The sequence below is a fragment of the Stenella coeruleoalba genome (genome assembly GCF_951394435.1).
Source record: "Stenella coeruleoalba genome assembly, chromosome: 1".
Lineage (NCBI taxonomy): Eukaryota > Metazoa > Chordata > Mammalia > Artiodactyla > Delphinidae > Stenella > Stenella coeruleoalba.
The window spans coordinates 126,015,010-126,037,590 of NC_137169.1; the positions used below are offsets into that span (position 1 = coordinate 126,015,010).

A 22,581-nucleotide genomic window follows, 5' to 3' on the forward strand; every position below is an offset into this window, starting at 1 on the left:
CCACCAAAACTCTCACTCGAGACCAGTCTGCAAATCATATCGTGAAAAACCAAGAAGACACATATCGCTAAGGATGAAGCCAACAGCAACAATGAAAACATCAATTCACTCCAGGAAGCACCGTTTCTGTGGAAGATCTGGATGAGAGTTTTAAAATTAGTTTGCATAGAGTGTTCAAGAGGTAAATAAAGGGATACTATTCATTAAAAAAATATGAAACCAACTGGCAAAAATTAAACACTAGTAGACACATGCAAAAAGTAATTTTTTAGAAATCTTTAAAATCAAAAATAATTATTCAAATAAAAATTAATTGATGGGATACTTGCTAGACTAGATATGGTTGAAGAGATAATGAAACGTTATTAATGCAAAAAAAACAGCACATTGAGACAATGGGGGGAAAAGGCATGAAAAAGAGAGACATAGGGACTTCCCTGGTGGCACAGTGGTTAAGAATCCGCCTGCCAATGCAGGGGACACGGATTCGATCCCTGGTCTGGGAAGATCCCACATGCTGCAGAGCAATTAAGCCCGTGTGCCACAACTACTGAGCCTGTGCTCTAGAGCCTGTGAGCCACAACTACTGAGCCCATGTGCCACAACTCCTGAAGCCCGCACGCTTACAGGCCGTGCTCCGCAACAAGAGAAACCGCCGCAACAAGAAGCCCGCGGCGTACCACGATGAAGAGTAGCCCCTGCACGCCGCAACTAGAGAAAGCCCGCGTGCGGCAACGAAGACCCAACACAACCAAGATAAATAAATAAATAAAATAAATAAGTTTTTTAAAAAAGAGAGAGAGACATAAAAGAGTAATAGGAGTTAACAGAGAGATTTACAAAGAAGTAACATATGAAAAGAGAATAATTTTCTTTCATCCAGTATCCTCTAGCTGGATACTGTACAGGTCGCTCCTCGGTATCTACAGGGGATTGGTTCCATGCGCCCCACCCTCCGCCACGGATACCAAAATCCGCGGATGCTCAAGGCCTATAATTGGCCCTCCACATCCACAGGTCCAACCAGCTGTGTATCATGCAGTACTGTATGTATTTATGGAAACAAATTCACGTGTATATAGACCCACGTGGTTCAATCCCACGTTGTTCAAGGGTCAACTGTACTTAGACATCTTGGGGTGTAAGCGTAAGATGTCAGCAATAAAGAGAAAACCTTAAAAGTTCCCAGGGAGAAAAGGCAGCAGACCTCCAATAGCCTTCTCAAGTGTTGAGAGATCTTGTCAACCTAAAGTTTTATATCCAACTAAACTATTCAAATGAGGCAAAATTTGAAACATTTTCATGCCTACAAAGACTAGGATGGTTTACCAGTAAACAGATTGAACTCATTTCTTAAAATACAGATTATAAACACTTGCTCGCCATATGGCCCTGCAAATACATTCTTGGGCATTTATCCTAGAGAAATGAAAACTCAAGTTTACGCAAATACCTGTATAGGATGCTTATAGCGGCTTTATCTGTAATAGCCTTAAACTGGGAAAAACCCAAATGTCCTTCAACAGATGAAGAGTGGAATGAACTGTAGTCCATCTACATCGTGGGCTACTACATGGCCACAAAAACAGCAAACTATTGGTACACTCACGAATGGATCTCAAGGGAGTACTGCTGAGTGAAAACAGCCAGCTCCAAATGGTTATAAACTGTATAATTATATTTCTATAACATTCCTGAAATATCAGAATTACAGAGATGAGGAACAGAGGAGTAATTACCAGGAATTAAGAATGGGGGAAGGGGTGGGTGTGGGTACAAAAGGATAGCACCAAAAAGCCTTGTGGTGATGGAAAGGTCCTGTATCACGATTGTGCCAGCGGTTATACCAATCTACACATGTGATACAATTGCAGGGACCACACACAAACGGGTGTTTAGCTGGTGGAATAAGCAAACTGAATAACTGAATAAGCTCTACTTGGTCTGCACCAATGTCATTTCCTGGTTTCTACACTGAGTGTAGTTATGCAAGATACTGGCATTGGGTAAAGCAGATGTGGGGTATGTGGAATGCAACATCCCGTAAATCTATAATGTTCTCAAAATTAAATTTCAAAAGAGATGACAGACTGGATGGAAACAAAACATCAAAGTCTTGCAACATGCTGCTTCCAAGTTAGCCACCTAAAACCCAGAAACACAAGAAATCCTACCGAATCAACGGAACAGTCGACAGTAAAGAGATGGGGAAAAATATGTCAAGATTAATTTGTAAAAGCTAATAAAACACTCAATATCAGACAAAGCTGATTTTAAGACGAAAGCATTAAAAAAACGAGGAACATTATAGTAATATAAGAAATAACCCACCAAGAAGATACAACAAAGGTAACAAGAATAATATAAACAAATAGAACTTGGCACCTAACGGACACTGTATTTTTTTTAGTACATGTGCCACATTTAGATAAATTAACTCATATCAAATTATAAAGGACGTCCTAACGTATTTCAGTGAATCAACAACATGCATAACCTCATCACGCAATCAGTTAGAATCCAAAAACGAAAAGCTAGTCAAAATGTACCCCTTTCTTTGGAAATTTCAAAACCCACTATTAAATAAATCACGGATTAAAAAAAACAGATCAGAATGGAGATCACGAAACACTTATAGCTCATAGGATTGTCCAGGTTGTGCACCACCCTAAGGGACACACTGACATAGACAATGGTGAGAACTGCGCCCCCTAGAGGTCGGCAGAGTCACCGCTGAGGCAGGTCTGCATGTCCCAGAAAAGCTTGCCCCATCAGACCTGCTGCAGATTCAGCTATGGCCACGTCAAGCAGCAACTTTCTAACACTGAGTGCACTCATGCAGAATAACTGAAAGGCACGGCTGAAAACAGATTCACAGAATATTCAACTCAAGAAGCTAGAATGAGAAGAACAAAACTGAAACCCCACGTGGCAGTCCTGAGTCCCAGTAAAGAAAAGAAGACAAAATAAAAGAAAAACTAGATCCCTACCTCATACTATACACAAAAATTAATTCTGGGTGTATTCAAAGATCTAAATGTGAAAATCAAGGTCTTAATATATTTGGAAAAAAGCTAAAGGAGAAGGAATTTTATGACCTCAAAGGTAGGGAAGGATTTCTTAAAAGAAGCTATAAAAAGCAAAAACCTTGTAGGAAAATATGAATGAATGTGGCTACTTCTGTGAAAGAAAAGATACATTAAAAGAGTGAAAGGAAAAGTCAAACTTATCTATGTATCTATGTATTTGTGTATATATCTATATCTATATCTACATCTATATCTAAGAGTGCCCTTCAAATCAGTAAGGAAAGGCATACATCCCAATAGGCAAAGGACACGAACAGGTACCTTCAGAGAGACATGTAAAAGGATTCCTAATCTCACTTGTAATCAGAACGACAGAAATTCAATCATAGTGCTGATGACGTGGAGAAATGGGAACTCTCAGTTTCTGTGGCTGGGAATGCAATTTGGTCCAGACATTCTGAGGAACAATGTGGCAGTTTCTAGAACTGAAAAGGATTCCCAGCCATATACGTCCAGGAAGACATGTAGAAAACTGTTCCCTTAGCGTGGTTTGTAAGAAATAGCCACCACCTGGAGAATGAATCAATAGATTGCGGTACATTAAATAACGAAATCTATGGCCCAGTGAGAATGATGATCCAGGCTCTGGATTTATTAAGGACTCCTGATCTGCAAGAATCAAAATAGGAATCTGGGAAACAACATGGAGTGAAAAGGGAAAATGAAGATGTTTCTTCATCCTGAAAGCCTCGATTCTTTTGAAAGATAAGTTTCTGCAGCTACCCCTTTGAGTGAGGAAGTTTCTTGAAGTTATAAATAGAAACGATACTGTTACAGTATTCATGCCACCAATCGTTTTTGATATGGGCTCTTCTGGACAAATGCCAGAACATGTGGCTATCCAATCTGCCCTGTAATTTCTTGCGGCAAGCAATAACGACAACTTTTTTTTTAATTTTAAAAGAGACGGATAATTACTAAAACTCTATCCTGACTATGAGTATGAGGAATGTACTAAAGATTTTTATGATGAAGACTTTAATTTCGGTTCTTCTTAAAATACTTTAAAACCTGCACACATTCGTCTTTTCATCTCTATTTCCTACTCTCCCACGCTACTCAGCTCAGTCCTTTGATTCTGAAGCTAGCCATGGTAGGAAAGGGAGAATCTGTTAATGACCCAGGCTCAGAATAGCTGATAAATTATAAGATTCTGTCTACCTTAAAGATTTGGAGGATAAGGATTTGGACACCAGATGCTTCTTCACATTAGAAAGAAAAGTCTGCGTAGAATCAGCAAGTCAGCATGTACCCTAAGTGCCCTGAAATTTCAGCAGTGCTTCTGACTTTGCATTGAGAAAACTCGCCATCCCATTCCTAAAACTGGTCAGCAGAAAGCAGCCCTGGGTGAAACCTCACGTGGCAGTCTTGAGCGGGTTGTTGGGGAGAGGGCTTGCTAAGCCACGAAGATGGTAGGGCGGGTACTCCACCCTTTTTGTCGCAAGAAAGATGTGGAAGGATCAGATATCCTCCAGATTCCCGACCGGTCTATTTAGACGGGGTTATCACTATCCTAAATGACATTGGTATAGTGCCTGACGGTTTCCACACTGAATCACTGAGCACACTCGCGAAGTGAGTATTTTTTCTAACATGAAGTATATTTTCCAGGCATGGTGCTAAGTGCTAGAAAGCAGAAGGAAAAGAGGCCTGGCGTTCTGTGCGCGGCATACGACACAATGACAACATACTGTGGTAGGTGGAGATTTCTGAAAGAAGCAACAGGAACTCAGAGGAAGAAGTGTGGATCTGTCCGTGAAGTGAGAGAAAGAAGACTTGGCAGAGAAGGTGATTTTGATCCGAGATGTGAAGGGTGACCCCCACACAAATACCCGACACCCCCTGATGTCCGTGTTTTACAGTCGAGGGAGCAGAAGCTCCAGGGGGACTCACATCGTGAGGGATGCTGCAGCCATCAGCTGGGGCTCCCCCCCCACCCCTGCCCCAACCCATCCTGCTTCCAGGTGGGAGAACCCAGGACTCTGAACCAAAAATATTTTAAAACATGCGCAAGTTCATGTTTTCATTTTTCCCACTCCACTGAGTGTCTTGAGTTCGAAGCCAGCAATACTCGGGGTGGGGGTGGGGATCTGATAATATTAGAATCACGATTAGTAATTGTTATTAATAAAGCATCCTATTATTTTAAAATATGGTCCTTAAAGAACAAAGTTAATTTCTCTGAAAGGTTTTAGCTCTCAAATTTCAACACTTCCCTTGGAAGGAAGAAGTTACCCAGGATTTTCATTCCAAAAGAAATAGCTTTCTTTCTCAAAGTGACATCTTCCATTTTGTATACTGGAAGCTGTGATTTCTATTTAGCCATTAGAATTAGAGATTAAGTGTTAATAAGTTTGAAAGAAGAATTTACAACCTTTTTAGGTAAAGTTAACTACAGAACACTGATAATTCTAGAAAATGGGAGGGAAACATTGAAGAATTTCCTGGGGAAAACATTCTCCAGGGAGCAGGTGGCAACCCAGCTATTCCACATTGCTACAATGTCATCATTATCGGGGCCCCAGCAGCCTACAAAGGGGACCGGCTGTTTACTGTGTGACTTTGGTCTGATTTGGGGATGTATGGTAGATGAACTAAAAGGAACTGGCTTCAGCTCGCTTCCTCTGACATATTTCAAAATATCAAAGGTGATAATGGTACCTTGGGTTAGTAGATCAAAGATTTCAAACTATGTCTCGGTGCTGAATTAAGAGAGCAGTTTCCGTTGTCACAGGGAAGATCTTTTTCATAGAATCTGTACACCAGAGGTTATATTCGGGGAAGAGGAATTTCCCAACAAGGGGCCTTCACTTATATGACTTTTGCTGAATGTAAACAGAGGCTTTGGATAATAATTATTGGTACCATGGGCCAGGTGCTGTGCTAAGTTCATAATAATGACTGCATTTAACCCTCACAATAGTGCTTTTAGGAAGAACGTTACTATTTCGATTTTACCGATGGGGAAACAGGAGAGCTAAGGTGCCTAGGCATCTGGATTCAAGCCTGCAGCCTTTCCCACCTTGGTAGTAATAAACTGGTTAGGAACGCCTCCCCCTTCCCCTCTTCCAACGTCAGGACCCAAATCCTAAGACTTCCTTCCCAGTGGGTGTAGATGGATAACAACAGGTCTGGGATTAGAAAACCTAGCTGGGGTCATAGGCTCTCAGACTCTGAGCTGTGTGGCCTTGGGTACGTCAGCCACAGTCTCTGAACCTAGCCACATTCTAAAATGACTCTAACTTGTTATGTTATATGTAAATAGTACTTTCTAAATAAAAAAGTTCTACACGGTAGTAGCAAGCATTGGAGGGAAGAAGGAGGGGGAGTTGTTTAATGCGGCGGTCCCCGACCTTTCTGGCACCAGGGGTGGGTTTTGTGGAAGACAATTTTTCCACGGATGCGGCGGGGTGGGTAGTTGGTGGTCCAGGCGGTAATGTGAGCGATGGGAAGGGCAGGTTAAGCTTCACTCGCTCGCGGCCGCTCACCTCCTGCTGTGTGTGTGGCCCGGTTCCTAACAGGTTTGGTCCTCAGCCCAGGGGTTGGGGACCCCTGGTTCAATGGGAACAGAGTTTCAATTTAGGAAATGAAAGATATTCTAGAGACGGACGGCGATGATGGTTACAAAACAACGCGAATGTACTTAATGCCGCTGAACCGAACACTCAAAAATGGTTCAAATGGTAGGTTTCGTGTTACGTCTATTTTACCACAATTTTAAAAAAATTTAAAATGAGAAAAAAAAAATCTATACCTTAAAAAAAATCCTGCAGAGATGATAGTGATACTAATATAATCACTATTTTCTCTTAGGACAAAGAGTAGAGAGAGAGGGTTATTTCAGGTGTGCTATCGGTGCTTATATGTTACGGAGACAGGACAAAACTACAGACACCTTGAATGTGCTCATTCCCCTCTAGGGACTAGGCAGAACTGTCCAATTTGAGGTCAGTGTTGCCACTCTGGCCACACTCCTGCCTTTATGGATGGCTCCCCCACCCCCCACCCCACGGCCCCCGACCCCGGGGCAAAGCTGGGGGAATCTAAGTGTGATGAATGTGCCGGGTGCCTTCTTCCAAAGCCGGGACACCCAGGACCTGGCATGCGCTGCAGAGCCCCCCAGAATGTAATAAAAGGCAACGAGCATTCCTTGCTTTCCTGAGAAATTACTTGTATGCAACAAAATGATGACATTTTTGGATTTAGTGAAGAAATTTGGCCAAGAAATATCTTGATCTAATTTTGAAATAATGCAACAGCGGTAATTCAGTCAGTATTGAAATCCACGTCTGTGCTCTTTTCCTGTGTGTGGAGTCCAAAACTTTCAGTTCAGACCTTGACCCTGTGGGACTACGCACGAGTCACTTGACCTCTGTTCAGCTCAATTTCCTCATCCAGGAGGGAGAAGTGGTTGGACTTGGCCACAGTGCGGGTTCTTTTCAGGGATCGGGCCGAAGTTTCTGTGAAAAGTCCAGGTAGCTCAGGGTGTGGGGTGTGTGGGAGCAGTCCCGGAGGGGGCCCCCCAGCCGGCTTCCCAATTCCTCCTGCCTCTGATGGAGGTCAGATTCGGGCCATGGGAAGGTTGAGAAAGGCCTTTTCATTGACAAGACAGGACTGGTGAGACGGGCATGTGTGTGGCATATGCAGTGATTCAGAGGGAGGGAGAAAAAGGGAAGGAAGGAGGGAAGGAAGGAGGGAGGGAGGGAGGGAAGGAAGGAAGGAAGGAAGGAGGGAAGGAAGGAGGGAAGGGGGTGGCTGGGCAGCCACGACCGGTGCATCAGGCAGTGCAGTCCTGCATGTGCCTTTTCTGGAAGGGTGTCTGCAGTGTCCAGGTGAAGTTCTGTACCACGTGGGGCGCTTCCTTCTCTTTGGAAAGACTGCGCTGCCCGCTCAGATACCACCGAATGCAATGGTTTTGCATATAGTAGGCACTCAGTATGTTTTGTCATTGAATGCTTCAAAGCAATGAAAGGCCTTCATCTTTTATATTTGCTCTTGGTTCCTGGCTTGAATTGGTCTGTCTTAACCAAATATTACCCAGAACTCAAGACTGGATTTTATCAGTCAACTAGAAAGAAGGCATACGAATGACTTGGCTGTGAGTCACGGATTGGCTCCATTCTAGAATGACCCTGAGGCCTGGGGGGTCCGGAGCTAACTCGTATGCAGGACCTGAACTGACCACGTTAACCAGCTAACCTCTTCTGAGTCAAGGCTAGGACAGCCGCTTTATGTTATTATTTTTTCTTTTTTCTTTTTGCGGTACGCGGGCCTCTCACTGCTGTGGCCTCTCCCGTTGCGGAGCACAGGCTCCGGACGCGCAGGCCCAGCGGCCATGGCTCACAGGCCCAGCTGCCCCGTGGCACGTGGGATCCTCCCGGACCAGGGCACGAACCCGCGTCCCCTGCATCGGCAGGTGGACTCTCAACCACTGCGCCACCAGGGAAGCCCCCGCTTTACTTTTTACTTTTTGCTTTTGGCCGCGTGGCATGTGGGATCTTAGTTCCCTGACCAGGGATTGAACCCGCGCCCCCTGCATCGGAAGGGCAGAGTCTTAACCACTGGACCACTAGAGAAGTCCCTGAGACAGCCACTTTATTCTGGGATTTTAACAGAGCAGCTGGCAGTACTGAGGCAGGAAAAACATCAGTTAGTACATTCAGCATTCTCATTCACTCTCCTCGTAGGTTATTCCCAGTTTTCTAGGCCAATACAGCTCTGAAAAATCATCTCACTAAATAGCAGTAGTTAGCAAAATGACAATATTAGTATGAACAACTGAAAAATAATAAATATCTTCAGGTATAAGCTATTCAGAAATATGCCTAAATAAATGCTATTTGGGCAATTATATTCTTGTGGCAGCAGATAACAAATGATAATCACTTCTTCCATGGCTGTAAATACGTATCGATTCACTTCAAACTTAGAACTCCAAAATGAATGATATCTGGTCATTGCTAAACTGCTTTGCTCACTGAAAGAAAAAAAAAATCCACACAACACCTATTACACTGCATTTAATTAAGACAAGCATTAACTTTATGTACCATTATTTGCTTCTGTGAAATCTCTATGGTGTAAATATTGAACGGGTACCCCTTGAATGCTAATCAATCCTTTCTGAATTTCAAATGATTACATAAATTTTAGGAAATGCTTATCTGCCAGCATTACCCTCTGCTACATATATATCAGCCAGGCATTAATATGGAGATCAGTGTGGTTATTTGACAAGTGTCTAGTGAGTGGTTTTCTAAATTAGAGTATCATACACGGAAAGGGAAAAACCGAGACTGAATGCTAATTCTAAGAAGAACCCAGGGAGCTCTCTTTCGCTTATCTGTTTCATGAGGAACAATTTAACCAATGCACTTGGGTAAAGATGTGAGGGGAATGTATCCATCACTAGACTTTGCAGGCCAGTTGGTGACAGCGTGTGTGCGTGTGTGCGTGCACGTGTGAGGGTTTGCACGGTGAAGTATAGAAAGGCTACAATGAAGCAAATCTTGTGACCAGCCTCAGGAAGGACAATGACCACATCACGGGAAGGTTGGTTTTTGCTGTTTTCATCTTTTATGCAGATTACTTTGTAAGCAGAGTTTTATGACACGCGGACGGTTGTGCTTGTTTCAGAATTGAATTAATTCAGATATACGTGGTGATGCACAAATACAAATGTTTGCTAGTGTTCCAGCCTCAGAAGCTTTTCCAGCGCTTCTGGAGGGAGGCTGTGAGCTGAGGATGGGAATGGGCCCTCAAACGCGTCCTGGCTTGGCCGTGGGTTTGCTCCACAGCGGTCCATACACTTTTCTGATTGACAAAGTGATCAGTTCATTCTACTTTAGGCACTGCAAACACAGTGTTTAATCACTGTGATCAAATCTGTCTGTTGGATTTGGAAACCTCTTTCATGAACTGGATTTAACGTTGCAAAAAAGCAAAGGGACATTCCAGTTTCCCTTTGCTCCTGTTTTCTTAGATTTGTGTTTTCTTCCCCCCACTGCCCCCGTCCACCACCCCTTCCAACTCAACAGGGGCACACAGTTCGATGGCAAAAAAACCCTCAGACCCAGCAAGTTGCTGGACCTCTTCTGGAGAGGTGGGCAAAACCAGCAGCCTCTTCCGTAACCCCTGGCACTCCCTTCTCCAAAAGCGCTAGTGGCTATTTCCAGGCTAGTCTAGAAGTGCCGGGGGACGGAGCACGGTGTCTCTACTGCGTCCACGTGTGCGCCCCTGCCAGGGATGCCCAGCTAGGGGAGGGCGGCTGGGGGAGGGCGGGACGCCCGGGCACAGCCAGGGCAGAACAACCAGACCACCCCACAACTCGCCAATCGTCAGGGGAGACTGAGAAAACTGCTTCCTCCCCCCAGGAGGCGGGGACTTACACTGATGCTGTGCTGACCTCTGGACTGGGATTGGCAATTGGAATGCAGTTTAGCAAAGAGGTTACACCCTCCTCTGCCGCCCTCCTCAGGGCTGCAAACACCCAGGGGCAAGGGAGGAAGCGGGTGTGCAAGGTGGGTGAAGTCTTCTCTTATTATAGGAGAGCACGCGCCATCTGTGCTGGTAGCTTCAAGGTGGCCTTTCTCATCCAGCAGCAAAAGAACCGAGTCCTCCCTTAAGGGGGCCAGGATTGAACTGCTATGGTCTCCAGGCCGGTAACACAGGAGCCTTTTGTGTGCGTACTTAAGGACGGAATGTTTGCTATTCCTGCAAGTCCTGTGGCCTCTGGTTAATGAGATGTGAGGGCAATAGCTGCTCTGCAATTCTTGGCCCGTTAGAAAGCCTTCATGTTTCAACTGAAATCTACAGATATAAATAATCTGGTCCTGACAGTGATGAGAGTTCCCTTATGTGACAGAAGTTCTAAGCTCTGCACAGAGGCCCTGACTACATGTGGGTCACCTCCCTACTGGCATTTTGCTTGGCCTTCTGCTCTGTGGGGAGCTCTTTCAGTGCGTCTTGGCCACGTTCTGACCTTGAAAGCCAGGAGGAGAAATGACATATGTAGGAAAAGAAAACAAAGATAGATCTTTATTTAAAGGCCCAAGCAGAAGAATTACTGGACAAAATTCAAACAAGAAAAAAATACCTATCCTATCAAAAACTAAGCCCTTTGGAAAACCAATGACTGAAAATACATTTCCTTAACCCAAAAGACTACGAACTTAACATCCACATTCTCCAGCTAGAAAACACGGCGCACTTTTATTTACTACTAACAATGTCAACATCATATTGCAAGAGTCAGGGTGGACCCTTTAGCAAAGCGGAAAGTTGTACCTGAAGATAGAATTTACTAATTCTTCCCCTCCCCACCAAGGAGCTGCATGCCCTGAACCTCCCAGACACCTATGGTTCCTCTTTTTCTATTTCAGGGTTTCTAATGCCGAAGACCACCAAAAGGGGAAGCAGACAATGACCGTGAAGTTATTTACTTTGGCTAATTTTCTCCTTTGAACATCAGAGTTCAAATAGATAGAAAGTAGACATACAAGTAATGAAGGCTTATGGTCAGGCCACTTTCCTAATGCATAGTGAGTGGTCCAAAGAAAACGACGAACCTAAGAGGCAACAACAAAATCACAAGGAGGGATTCTCCGAGAGGGAGGTACCAAGGCTCTAAGGCAAACGCTTTCAACAAGCTTGCTGAAATCCTGAACCCAGAGTTCATACAGACATACAAACACACACATGCAAACAACTCACATTTAGAAACCAAGGGAAGTAAAAAGCTTCACAATTATTTAGTATATTCAGTAAAAATTGGAAATTCATGTAAAGCAGTTCCCTGCTTTTACCCAGGAGAGGCTGGTTTTCTTTTTGGTCCATATTCCTCAGATGATGGTCCCAATTCCCTACATCATTCTGTCTGTAGAGATGGTGCCTTAGGATGTAGGGAGCTTTTTAAAAATATTGATTGATGAGCTCATATGTCCCTGAAGAGGACAGTGTGCTGTAGCAGAGAAAACACGGACTGGAATTTGGGGTTGTTAGTTCCAGACCTGGCTCTGAGCCTAAAATGTTGGGGGTAAATCACCTAGTTTTTTTATTTCAAATGCAAGATAGAAGGGAGAGAGTAAATGATTTACCCGCTTGAAGTATTTTATTATTAACACTACAGAAGAAAAGCCTTCCTGTTCCCTCCTTCTGCAGCTCATTTTGATATCTGACTTGCTGAGTGTCACAATTCCAACAGAATCTAAATACCGATCATCGGTCCTTAATTCCATTAATTATTTTATTCCCAAAGGGGAAGATTCTGTTTAGTCTCTACTTTCCTTATAAGAATTCCCTTCACAATGTGAACACATATCCTTATTTTCTAAAATTAAAAGATGTCAAATTGTCTAATACGTTTTATAGCATCTATTTTCTAGTCTTCCTTTCTTCAAATTTTGTGCATTTTTTTAAACTAATTTTTCCAGTTCCCATTACTTTTTTTTTTTAACCTAGAAGTTGGAAGGAAAAGCTTTCTTTCACTTATGAATGCAATAAATACTTCTTAAAAACCTACTATGTGTCAGAGGGTAGGCCAGGAGCAGAATGCAAACTGGTAATAGAAATAATGTAATTTTGCAACATGGATGGACCTAGAGATTATCCTACTAAGTGAAGTTAAATCAGACAGAGAAAGACAAATATCATATGATATCACTTATATGTGGAATCTAAAAAAAAATGATACAAATGAACTTACTTAAAAAACAGAAAAAGACTCACGGACAGAGAAAACAAACTTATGGCTACCAACGGGGAAAGGGGTGGGGAGGGATAAATTAGGAGTTTGGGATTAACATATAAGCACTACTATATATAAAATAGGTAACCAGGAAGGACCTACTGTATAGCACAGGGAACTATACTCAATATCTTATAATAACCTATAATGGACAAAAATCTAAAAAAGAATACATACACACACACACACACACACACATGAAACTGAATCACTTTGCTGTATACCTGAAACACTGTCAACCAACTATACTTCAATTAAAAAAAAAAGAAAACAGCTGTTAGAGAGTTCTTTGGAAAAACTAGTCTCCGAAACTAACCTGCACTTGGATAGGACTTTGCAGTTTAACCACTTCCCATTACAGATCACAGCTACTTTGGTAAAGGCTTTGCTTTGAGTTTAAAACTAAGTAAATCTAACCGAATCACTCCGCTGTACACCTGAAACTAACACAACCCTGGAAATCAACTAACTATGTTCCAATATAAAATAAACATTAAATAAAGTATCTGCTTAAAAAAAAAACTAAGGGCTTCCCTGGTGGCGCAGTGGTTGAGAGTCCGCCTGCTGATGCAGGGGACGCGGGTTTGCGCCCCGGTCCGGGAAGATCCCACATGCCGCGGAGCGGCTGGGCCCGTGAGCCATGGCCGCTGAGCCTGCGCGTCTGGAGCCTGTGCTCCGCAACGGGAGAGGCCACAGCAGTGAGAGGCCCGCGTACCGCAAAAAAAAAAAAAAACAAAACTAAGTAACTCTACTGATGCATCTATTTTATCAGCAACATTTCCTAAGCCCCTCCGGTGTACTGAGCAATGTGCTAGAAATCTGGGATGTAGAGAAACATCAAGGACAATTTCTAACCCCAATCTCCTTTTTACGCTGGGGAAATCCTCTCAAAGAGAATAAACAATCTCTTTAACTCAGCTGAGTATGAAAAAGGGCTTTCAGAAATACTGGCTGACCAGAGAAGAGAATAACTCACCACGAGTCAAGGCCACTCATCAGGGGAAACAGGATGCAATAGGCCTCTACTTTCTCCTGCCACCTGAGATCGAACAAGAGTCCGGCAGCGTCTAGCCACGGAGCCTCAAGGCTGAGAAAATCCCAAGCCGGAGTAACCTCTTAGCCGGCACGTTCTGGTCACTTGCTGCCCTGAGCACTTAGGCCACATGCGTATTCCTGATGGGCTTGACCATGGAATGACATCATTCAGGAAGCTGCAGTTAAAGACCAGGTGACTGCTTCCCAGCTCTGCATTTGTTTTCAGGAGATACAGTGAATGGGAATTCTACTGGTCTTTGGAATGCCTGCGATATTGACAGTATCTGGGGATCACCCACACACCTCTTCCTCTATGAGATTTATTTCTGCCCTGGTTGGTGACAGCATATTTCATCAGTCACTTTGATTTCTTTTTAAAAGGTGGGAGTACAAACCAATAAATAAACAAAAATTTTATTTTGGCCTCTCTTGGGTCGTCAATATTAACTGGCCAACTTAGAATTATCTCCATGGATGCAAAGTATCTCATAGTTAGGTGAGAAGAAGGGTCAGGGGGAGGGGGGAGTAATAGGATTTTAAGAAAACATTCCAACCAACAAAGACTGGGCCTCCAGAGTCTGCTATATCACTCACAGAGGAATATCCTGGGAGATGGGCATTTTTCACTTTTTTCCCTTTTTTTTCAACCAGCTTACCCAATTGATGTCTGCTCACGGATACTATTTGAGGAGGAAAAAAATCAGGCAGCAGAGTGGAAGAATTTTGGTCAACTGTACTTTTTACTTTAGTCCTGTCATTAAGCTTTTCATGAAATCAGGACCCAGCTTCAGTGAAGGATGAATTTTGGAAGGAAGGTGGTTGGACCTCAACTAATCAGCTGCCGTTCCTATAGAGTTTCCTATTCTGGTTGAAGCACCCAGGACCCCGAGACGCATCCCAGCTGTTTCCTCCGAACCCCATCACATCCCATGGTCTGCACCCTGTAACGTGTCCACACCCCATCTCACTCCTGTCTCCAAGGGCGTTAAAGCCACTCGGAACACAGTTTCTAGTCCCTTTTCCACACGACTACCAGGAAGGCAAATCAACTTCAGCGACGCACTTCATCCCCCTTTAAAGAATCCTGCCGTCTGTCTAGATTTTTTTTGCAGGATGAAGACCGTGGTACCCAGTTTTGGTCAGAGCTGTATCTCGGTGGCTGTTCACAGGAAGTGCTCAGTAACTGCGGAGTGTCTCTCACCTGCCTCTCCAGCACATCTGCCGTTTCCCTCAAGCCACGCTGGTCTCCCAAGAGTCCCGAGACCTTGAACTCATCTTGACCTCTTGCCTCCGTGCTTTTGCCCCAGGCATCCATGAGGCTTAGGAGACTGTACCTGCACGCACTCACACCTACTGTCTCACCACGTCCATCAGGAAACCCTGCTTCACCTTTCACCAAGAGCACACAGTCTCTCCCCACACAGCCCCTGGCCTTGGATCAGTCCACAGAAGCCTCGTTTTCCTCCAGGATCCCAGAGGCTCAAGGCTGGGCTGGGATCAGAACACAGCAGGTTTCAGACTCAGGGGCACAGGCTCAGCTCTCGAGGGAGGTCCTGGTATGATTTCACTCCCATCACAGGTAAAACAGGCTTTTGGAGGCTGGCCTGGGTACCCAAAGGTTAATTATCCACATCCCTCAATGAAGTTCTTGTCCCCCAAAGATTGATTATTCATTGTTTCTATGGGGGAGGAAAGCTTTCCATTCACAAATTGGAAACTACCTGAACTTTACTGCCAGTTACTTTATTCTTGCTTCTTTAAAAATAAACTCTTTGGGCTTCCCTGGTGGCGAAGTGGTTGAGAGTCCGCCTGCCGATGCAGGGGACACGGGTTCGTGCCCCGGTCCGGGAAGATCCCACATGCCGCGGAGCGGCTGGGCCCGTGAGCCATGGCCGCTGGGCCTGCGCGTCCTGAGCCTGTGCTCCGCAACGGTAGAGGCCGCAACAGTGAGAGGCCCGCGTACCGCGAAAAAATAATAATAAAAAATAAACTCTTGGCCAAACCTGATTTACCTCTGATCGATCGGAAAGCCATGCTGTCCTTTCCTCCTTAAACAACAAACAGACATAGTTTTAAGGGACATTCAACTAGTTATTCCCTGGTGCCCAGGATCCTGAAACAGTTAACACCCTTATTAACCAGAGAGTTCTGTGTGGTTGAGGTTCTGGTAAACACACGACCCAACTGTTCAGGAAGATGATCTGTGAGGTTCGAGTGCTCAGAGCACTTCAGGAACACCCCAACCCCATCCTGACTACCCATCCCTAGTGTTTGGCAGAGATATAGTAATTTTGAAAAATAATGAAGGAACGATAAAAGGGATGAAAGCTAAACACGGCTGATGGTTAATCTCTACATCTTCCAATGTCATGCAGTTCTTCAACTAATTTAAAGTACCACTGAAGTGAGATGAATCTCTTTAAATATTTTATCAACAAGACGCTGTAAGATTTCTTACACACACATTACCACAGTTTTCATTTAATTACTGATCAAACGTACGAGTTGAAAAGACGAAGATCTTGCCATAAACCAGAATAATTTGTGAGATGACAGCAAGCAGGCCTATGCTATCTTCCTCTTGATTTTTTAAAAAACTGTTTTTGAGTAAAACACGTAGACTTAGTTAAATAGAACTTTCCTATTTCTTGTGGTTAACACAGAAACCATACAGGACCCAGTGCTGGCATGGTAAACCTTTGAACACTACATCTATGAAATTCTGTTGTCTTTTTAAATTTTCAGTAACATTTCTTTTTGCTATATTTATCACATTTTCCAAAATATGAAAATGTTCCTTTCCTTTTAAATGTTGACTACATGTGAAAAATTAACTCTGGTTCTATTACTTCAAACTATCCCTTTATTAGCAACAGTTGTGCAGTGCTGTCAAGAGGCATTTTAAAACGAAAGTACCAAATTTGGAGTGTAGACACATCTGTTTTACTTTGCAGTATGTTTTATTGTTTTATTTCTAAGGATATGAATTCACAACTATCTTATAACTGAAGACTAAAGAAAAAACATATGTTGGTAAATCTGATTTCTGCATTTTTTTCATTCAAGGGGAGTTGCCCCCCTCAGCTGTCTGCCAATAAGTAATAAACGGACTTGGCAAAAAGTTTATTTAAGTTGGCTTTATTAAGCCAACAAAATACAGAAATCAAGTACGGGACAGGCAGAAAACTCTGTTCCTTTGAAGTCGCTAAAAATCCATCTCCTTAATCCTTTTTTTATTCCAAGCAGTGGTGATTTTTCTCAACTGACTCACTGGGAGCCTTGATTTAGCTAATCTGTCTTGCTTAGTTATCTTTCTTCTCCAAAGCTTTCCTAAAGAAGCATCCTTTCCCCCTGACAACCGTCATCTTTTATGCTTGCATAGTGGTGCATCTGGTTATAAACATTCTCTAGTTAATCCTGATAGAGATTTAGGAAACAGGTTTTTAATGACCAACCATATTTTACAAGAACAAAAACAGCAGGAGCTTGCAAGCTGAAACAAAGGGTGCAGAGAAACGACCGACAGCAGAAAGGTGGCCAAAACGTGACACCTTGCGTCTTTCCTCACCCTCTGTCGTGGCGTCACCCACTCATCATACCCATCAGGGAAGAACACTCAGGACTCCAGTCACAACGCCTTCCCCGTACACCACACCACCCACTACAGGGCTACGACTCGGCCAGGAACACACACAGGAAAACATAACTGAGCTGGAAGATTTCACGATTAGAAAAGAAGGTCATTATCTTGCAAGAACAAAAACACGGATGGACCTCAAGACACTTGAAGGTCAGTATCATTTAGTCATTTTTATGAGGAAAGGATTCCTTACCTAAACTAAAGAGCACCAAGAATTTCAGACACACGAACTCTCGTTGGTCAAACTGTAGAGAACGAAGCTTTGCCACCAGCTCCTGTGCGTGACTCATGAGGTTGTTGAGTGTGGCCCCCGCTTGTGAGGCTATGATGGAATAGTCCACCTGCAACACAGGATCAGTTTAGGGGGTTTTCAGAACCGGAAATTCTATATTTATTTATTTATTATTTACGTTAAAATGGATATATGTCTATACACATATATTAAAAATATGTATACATATATATTTCCCTTGAGACTTTTAAGCACTGTGGGTAAAATCAGGTTGCAGTATAGATTCATAACACAGGGGACTTTCCCCACGAAAACAGTTTGAGACACATTCTATTATTATAAACTGTATCATAACCATCCTGATCCATCTAATCATTTTGATAAGCCTTGTAGGAAGCAGGTCTTGACTGCCTCAATGGTACACGCAGATACCTTTATCTTTTTTCCTACTGCGAAGTGGCGTCATCACCTAAGATGAAAATTGTTAGCTCATGAGTACGTTTAGAGAAAAATATACTGTCCATAAGAAGTGAATCCAGGGTGGCATTCTATAGGCACATGAAGTTGATTAACGAGGCAAGTGAAGGCAGAGATATGTTTCTAATTTTATTAAGAGACTTCATTTTAAAGTAATCATTGCTCAAGACTGCATGCTTACGGAGGATGAGAGAATCACATTTAGATTACTCTTTGATTTGCTGTTTCCTCAAAAGCTACAAAGACTAGCTACTTGCCTATGATTGTCAATACATTTCTCTCTAATGACAGCAGTGATCTTATTGATGAGAAGAATAATGTCTTGATTCAGACAACAAAAAAGGTGTATTTCCCTCTTCATTGAAACAAACAAACCAAAAAAGGGGCTGCAATGCATCCGTCTCAGATTATTCACGGGGACACTGAAAGTTCAATTTACAATAATAAGTTAAAATGTAGGGGTGGCTATCAATGGCGGAACTGGCTCTGCAGCTGCAATTACAGCATAATGGGAAAGCCCAGTTGGTACCTGACGCTCCCATCCTTTTTTTTTTTTTTTTCCTTTTACTGGCGAGCTCTCAGGCAACCAGATACTCTTTTAGGTGCATTTAATATTTGCAGCGGCAGCAAATTTGTCTGGGAGGCAAGCCCTCATCTGCCACTCACCCGGAGCAGACTGTATTAAATTTTTATATTTATTGACATTTCATTACCATAATTGACTGCACTTGCTTCTCTAGGAGAAGGCACAGGGCTGCCTCCTAAGCAGGAGAATGAGTCCCTTGAGGAGAATTTGCAATTAAAAACAAGGAAGGATGGATTTTTTTTTTGTGTGTGTAAATATGATGAGTTGAATTTTCAGCTTTAACTTGAGAATACTGAGTGTACAGAAACCTTTTTTTGAGAGTGAGAAAAATTATGAGTCAGTGGAAAGACGGCCCCCCCAGAGGTGTCAATCAGTTTATAGAGCATCAACTGCACGTGAAAAAGCTCCAGTCTGTACGTGTCCTGGGGAGGCCCCCGCATCACCACCGCACTGTCCTACTCGCCTGGTCCAGGTGCCCGCATCTCCCCACTAAATTCAAACATCAACTGTCCTAAGTGCGCCTGTGGTTTCTGTTGCAGATTGTGTGAAAGGAAGGGCCAGCACACAGGCAGCCTGAACCATGAGCCGGAAGCAGAGGATGTCACGGACCACGTGAGGGTCACCTGCCTGGCACTCCCAGGGATGTCCCAACCATCACTGTACCAGCTCTCTTACAGGAGAACTTTCTACTCCAAGGATGTTCTTCTTACTTAACAGGGGTGGCTGAGCTCTGAGTCCCTTAGAAACCGTACATGGTCTAACTACTCCACATGATAGTAATATAAATCCTATAGGGGCAACTGGGGTAGAATTGGGAATGGCAGACAGGGCCAGAGGTAGAGGAAACCTGGGACAAGACAGGAGAGGGTGTGGGCCAGTGAAGCCACTGACGAAGCAAGAGCCTTGGGTAGTCACAAGAAGGGTCCATCTTTCGTGCCCCCATCTCTCAGTGAGGCACTTGAGCTGGATACTAGTAAGGTGACACCCACTTCCATTGTTATCAAGAAATGAGAGTAGTTGGGACGACACTGCCAACTTAAGCTTGGAATCAATTGCTGAGAGCATCGTTGGTGTAGCTTAGAATGTACATAACACTTTTTTTTTTTTTTGGCTGCAGCGTGTGGCACGCGGGATCTCAGTTCCCGGACCAGGGATCAAACCTGCACCCCCTGTCGTGGAAGCGTGGAGTCCTAACCACTGGACCGCCAGGGAAGTCCATGTACGTAACACATTTTCATAAAAATCACTAGTGGATCCCTAAACCAGGAAGGTGTACTACTAAAATAAGCCAGAAATATGTTGGTATTAATTGATTTTTTATTATTAAGATGGGGTTCATTCAATTTTGCTATGTCTGTGGTTCTAACAGGTAGGCAGTAAGTTCAAATACTAGACCTTCACAGTTGCAAATGTAGTACATTGTAACTGAAAGGACTCGAAATAATTAACTTTTTAAAAAATATGGGTTAATTAAAATTTGCTATGTGTGTAACTTGAACAGGTATGAAATAAGTTCAACTATGAGAACTTCATACTTGGAAAATAACACGCTCTAATGGAAAGGGACTGAAATGGTTTCACAGGATTCTGTACTTAGTGAGAAGGACTTCAGGAAATCAATTGTGACGCCAACAACTTTATTGCTATACATTTATTTACACGCTAATTTGAAAGCCCAAACATGCTTATGAAATGGGGGCTCTGATGACATTTCTTTCAAGGATAATTTATCAAATTGCGTGGCTCTGAAGGAGGGGCAGTGATTTATTCCTGAAACAGCGCCCAGATCGGCAACTTCCTGACATTTTATTACAAACATAATTATATTTTCATTGTTGAATGCGGAGTTTGCCCTCATTTCAGGAGCAGCTGGCCTTGTCTTTTATGTACTTAGTAAAATTAATTTATCGCTCTCTTACGTGGAATCTTTGTGCCATTCAATTCAACAGAGATATTGAAGAAATACTATAAGCGGATATCCCCTTCGGATAAATTTCACTCATCATGAAGGTAGCAACAGTTGTAGCTAAATTGCTTTTAGTTCTAATAGCTGCAATTTTTGATGACTTGTATGTTGTAAGATGCCTGTCTTTTTAATACGATACACAATAATAGAAGGTAATGAATAAGGTGCCGGTAGTCCTTTCCCTTAGGAAAATCTTACAGCAGCTGTTAATTAGCTACAATATGCAAATACTGAGATGTGATGGCGCACCAACATCCTCCCCTGTTGTTTTATATGTACACATACAGCCACATGTTTTGTGTGCGTGTATTTTTAAAATACTGGATAGAAACGAATTCTCGTCATAGTGATAAAATGCTCAATATTTGGAATTGATTTGGCAGTGCTTAACGTCACTGATAATCATGACTTCCTTTTGGCTCAACGAGGTTATTCAATGTACACTTACAGAAGCCAGACTGAAAGACAGAACTAACAGAGCTAACTTAAGGGTTAAGTAAGAAATTCCGTGGTGTTGGCAAAACGCAAAGTCGCAATAATTGATAGTAAGGACCAGAAATGCCATCTACTCCTTGACTGTTCTTGGTTTGGAAAACCAGAGAAAGAAATGCACTTTCTCTACTTTTTACATGGTAATTACCTTTTACCCAGGGGCAGCACTTAAGGCAAAATGAAACACGGAATAAGGAGCATCTCGAAAGAAAGAGCAGGAACGGAAGTGCTCTGCGAAATAATGACACAAACCCATTTGATTTCTGGAACTCAGAGGATGAAATCAAATTAATTTGTGGGCTGAGTCTTGTTCTTCTAATGCAGCTCCCAGTCGGGTTTCGGAGGGAGGGGGTTGGGAGTCAGACCCGTGATTCAAACTCTGAAAATGGGTACACTTCTCCCAAAGACCTGAGCCACGGGATGAAAAGACTCAACAAAAATTCCCGAGATCAGGAAGTAAGCCCACTGAGGCTTGATTCTGGAAAGCCTCTCTCATGAATAGTGCAGAAAGCACAGACCAGACAGTGATGAGACCGATCCAATCCGCAAAAACCCCGAAAGAATGCTTTCCTTGAATTTGCTTGGGAACATGTGGTTTATTTATAATTCAGCAAATGATGTGGAGACAGCCTTTCATTTTCAAATATGCACTGCTGGGGTTTCACAGCACATAAACATTTATGGCCGATGTAGAAGATCACAGTGCCCGAGTCCCGAAGCACCGTTCAACGCATGCCTGGAACAGCTCAATGGAGTAAACAGATCTCTGCCTTCCTTGCATCCATTTTAATAACACACCAGTTATAAAACGGGGGCTAAGAAATGGGAGGGACAGGGCTTCCCTGGTGGCGCAGTGGTTGAGAGTCCGCCTGCCGATGCAGGGGACGCGGGTTCGTGCCCCGGTCCGGGAAGATCCCCGATGCCGCGGAGCGGCTGGGCCCGTGAGCCATGGCCGCTGAGCCTGCGCCTCCGGAGCCTGTGCTCCGCAACGGGAGAGGCCACAGCGGTGAGAGGCCCGCGTACCGCAAAAAAAAAAAAAAAGAAATGGGAGGGACAGGCCAAAATCCTGTAAAGTTGGAATTAGGCCCATTAAGTAGACTTTCTCTTCCCCCAGGTGCCCAGAAGGTCAAACGTCTCTCTTCCTTCAAACCTTTGCTCAAATCTCACCTTCTCAATAAGCCTCAACCAACCAGTCCTATTAACACTGCAACCCAAGGGTCACTCAGCAACACAACCACAGATGTACGTTGATTCTCCTTTACACAACAGTTCCTTTTTAAAAAAAATTCAATAGCACTTTGACCTCTAACATTTATTAG

At 43.3% G+C, this 22,581-nt stretch overlaps 1 protein-coding gene across 2 annotated transcripts in view; it reads right to left on the reverse strand.

The window, feature by feature from the left end:
- Window positions 1–22,581, reverse strand: part of NR5A2 (nuclear receptor subfamily 5 group A member 2) — a 117,346-nt gene that overhangs the window by 31,204 nt on the left and 63,561 nt on the right. For both annotated transcript variants that reach the window (XM_079918134.1, XM_079918135.1), the window contains exon 6: window positions 17,703–17,850. In XM_079918134.1, the coding sequence (XP_079774260.1) occupies window positions 17,703–17,850 (148 nt within the window). The remainder of the gene's footprint in view (window positions 1–17,702; window positions 17,851–22,581) is intronic.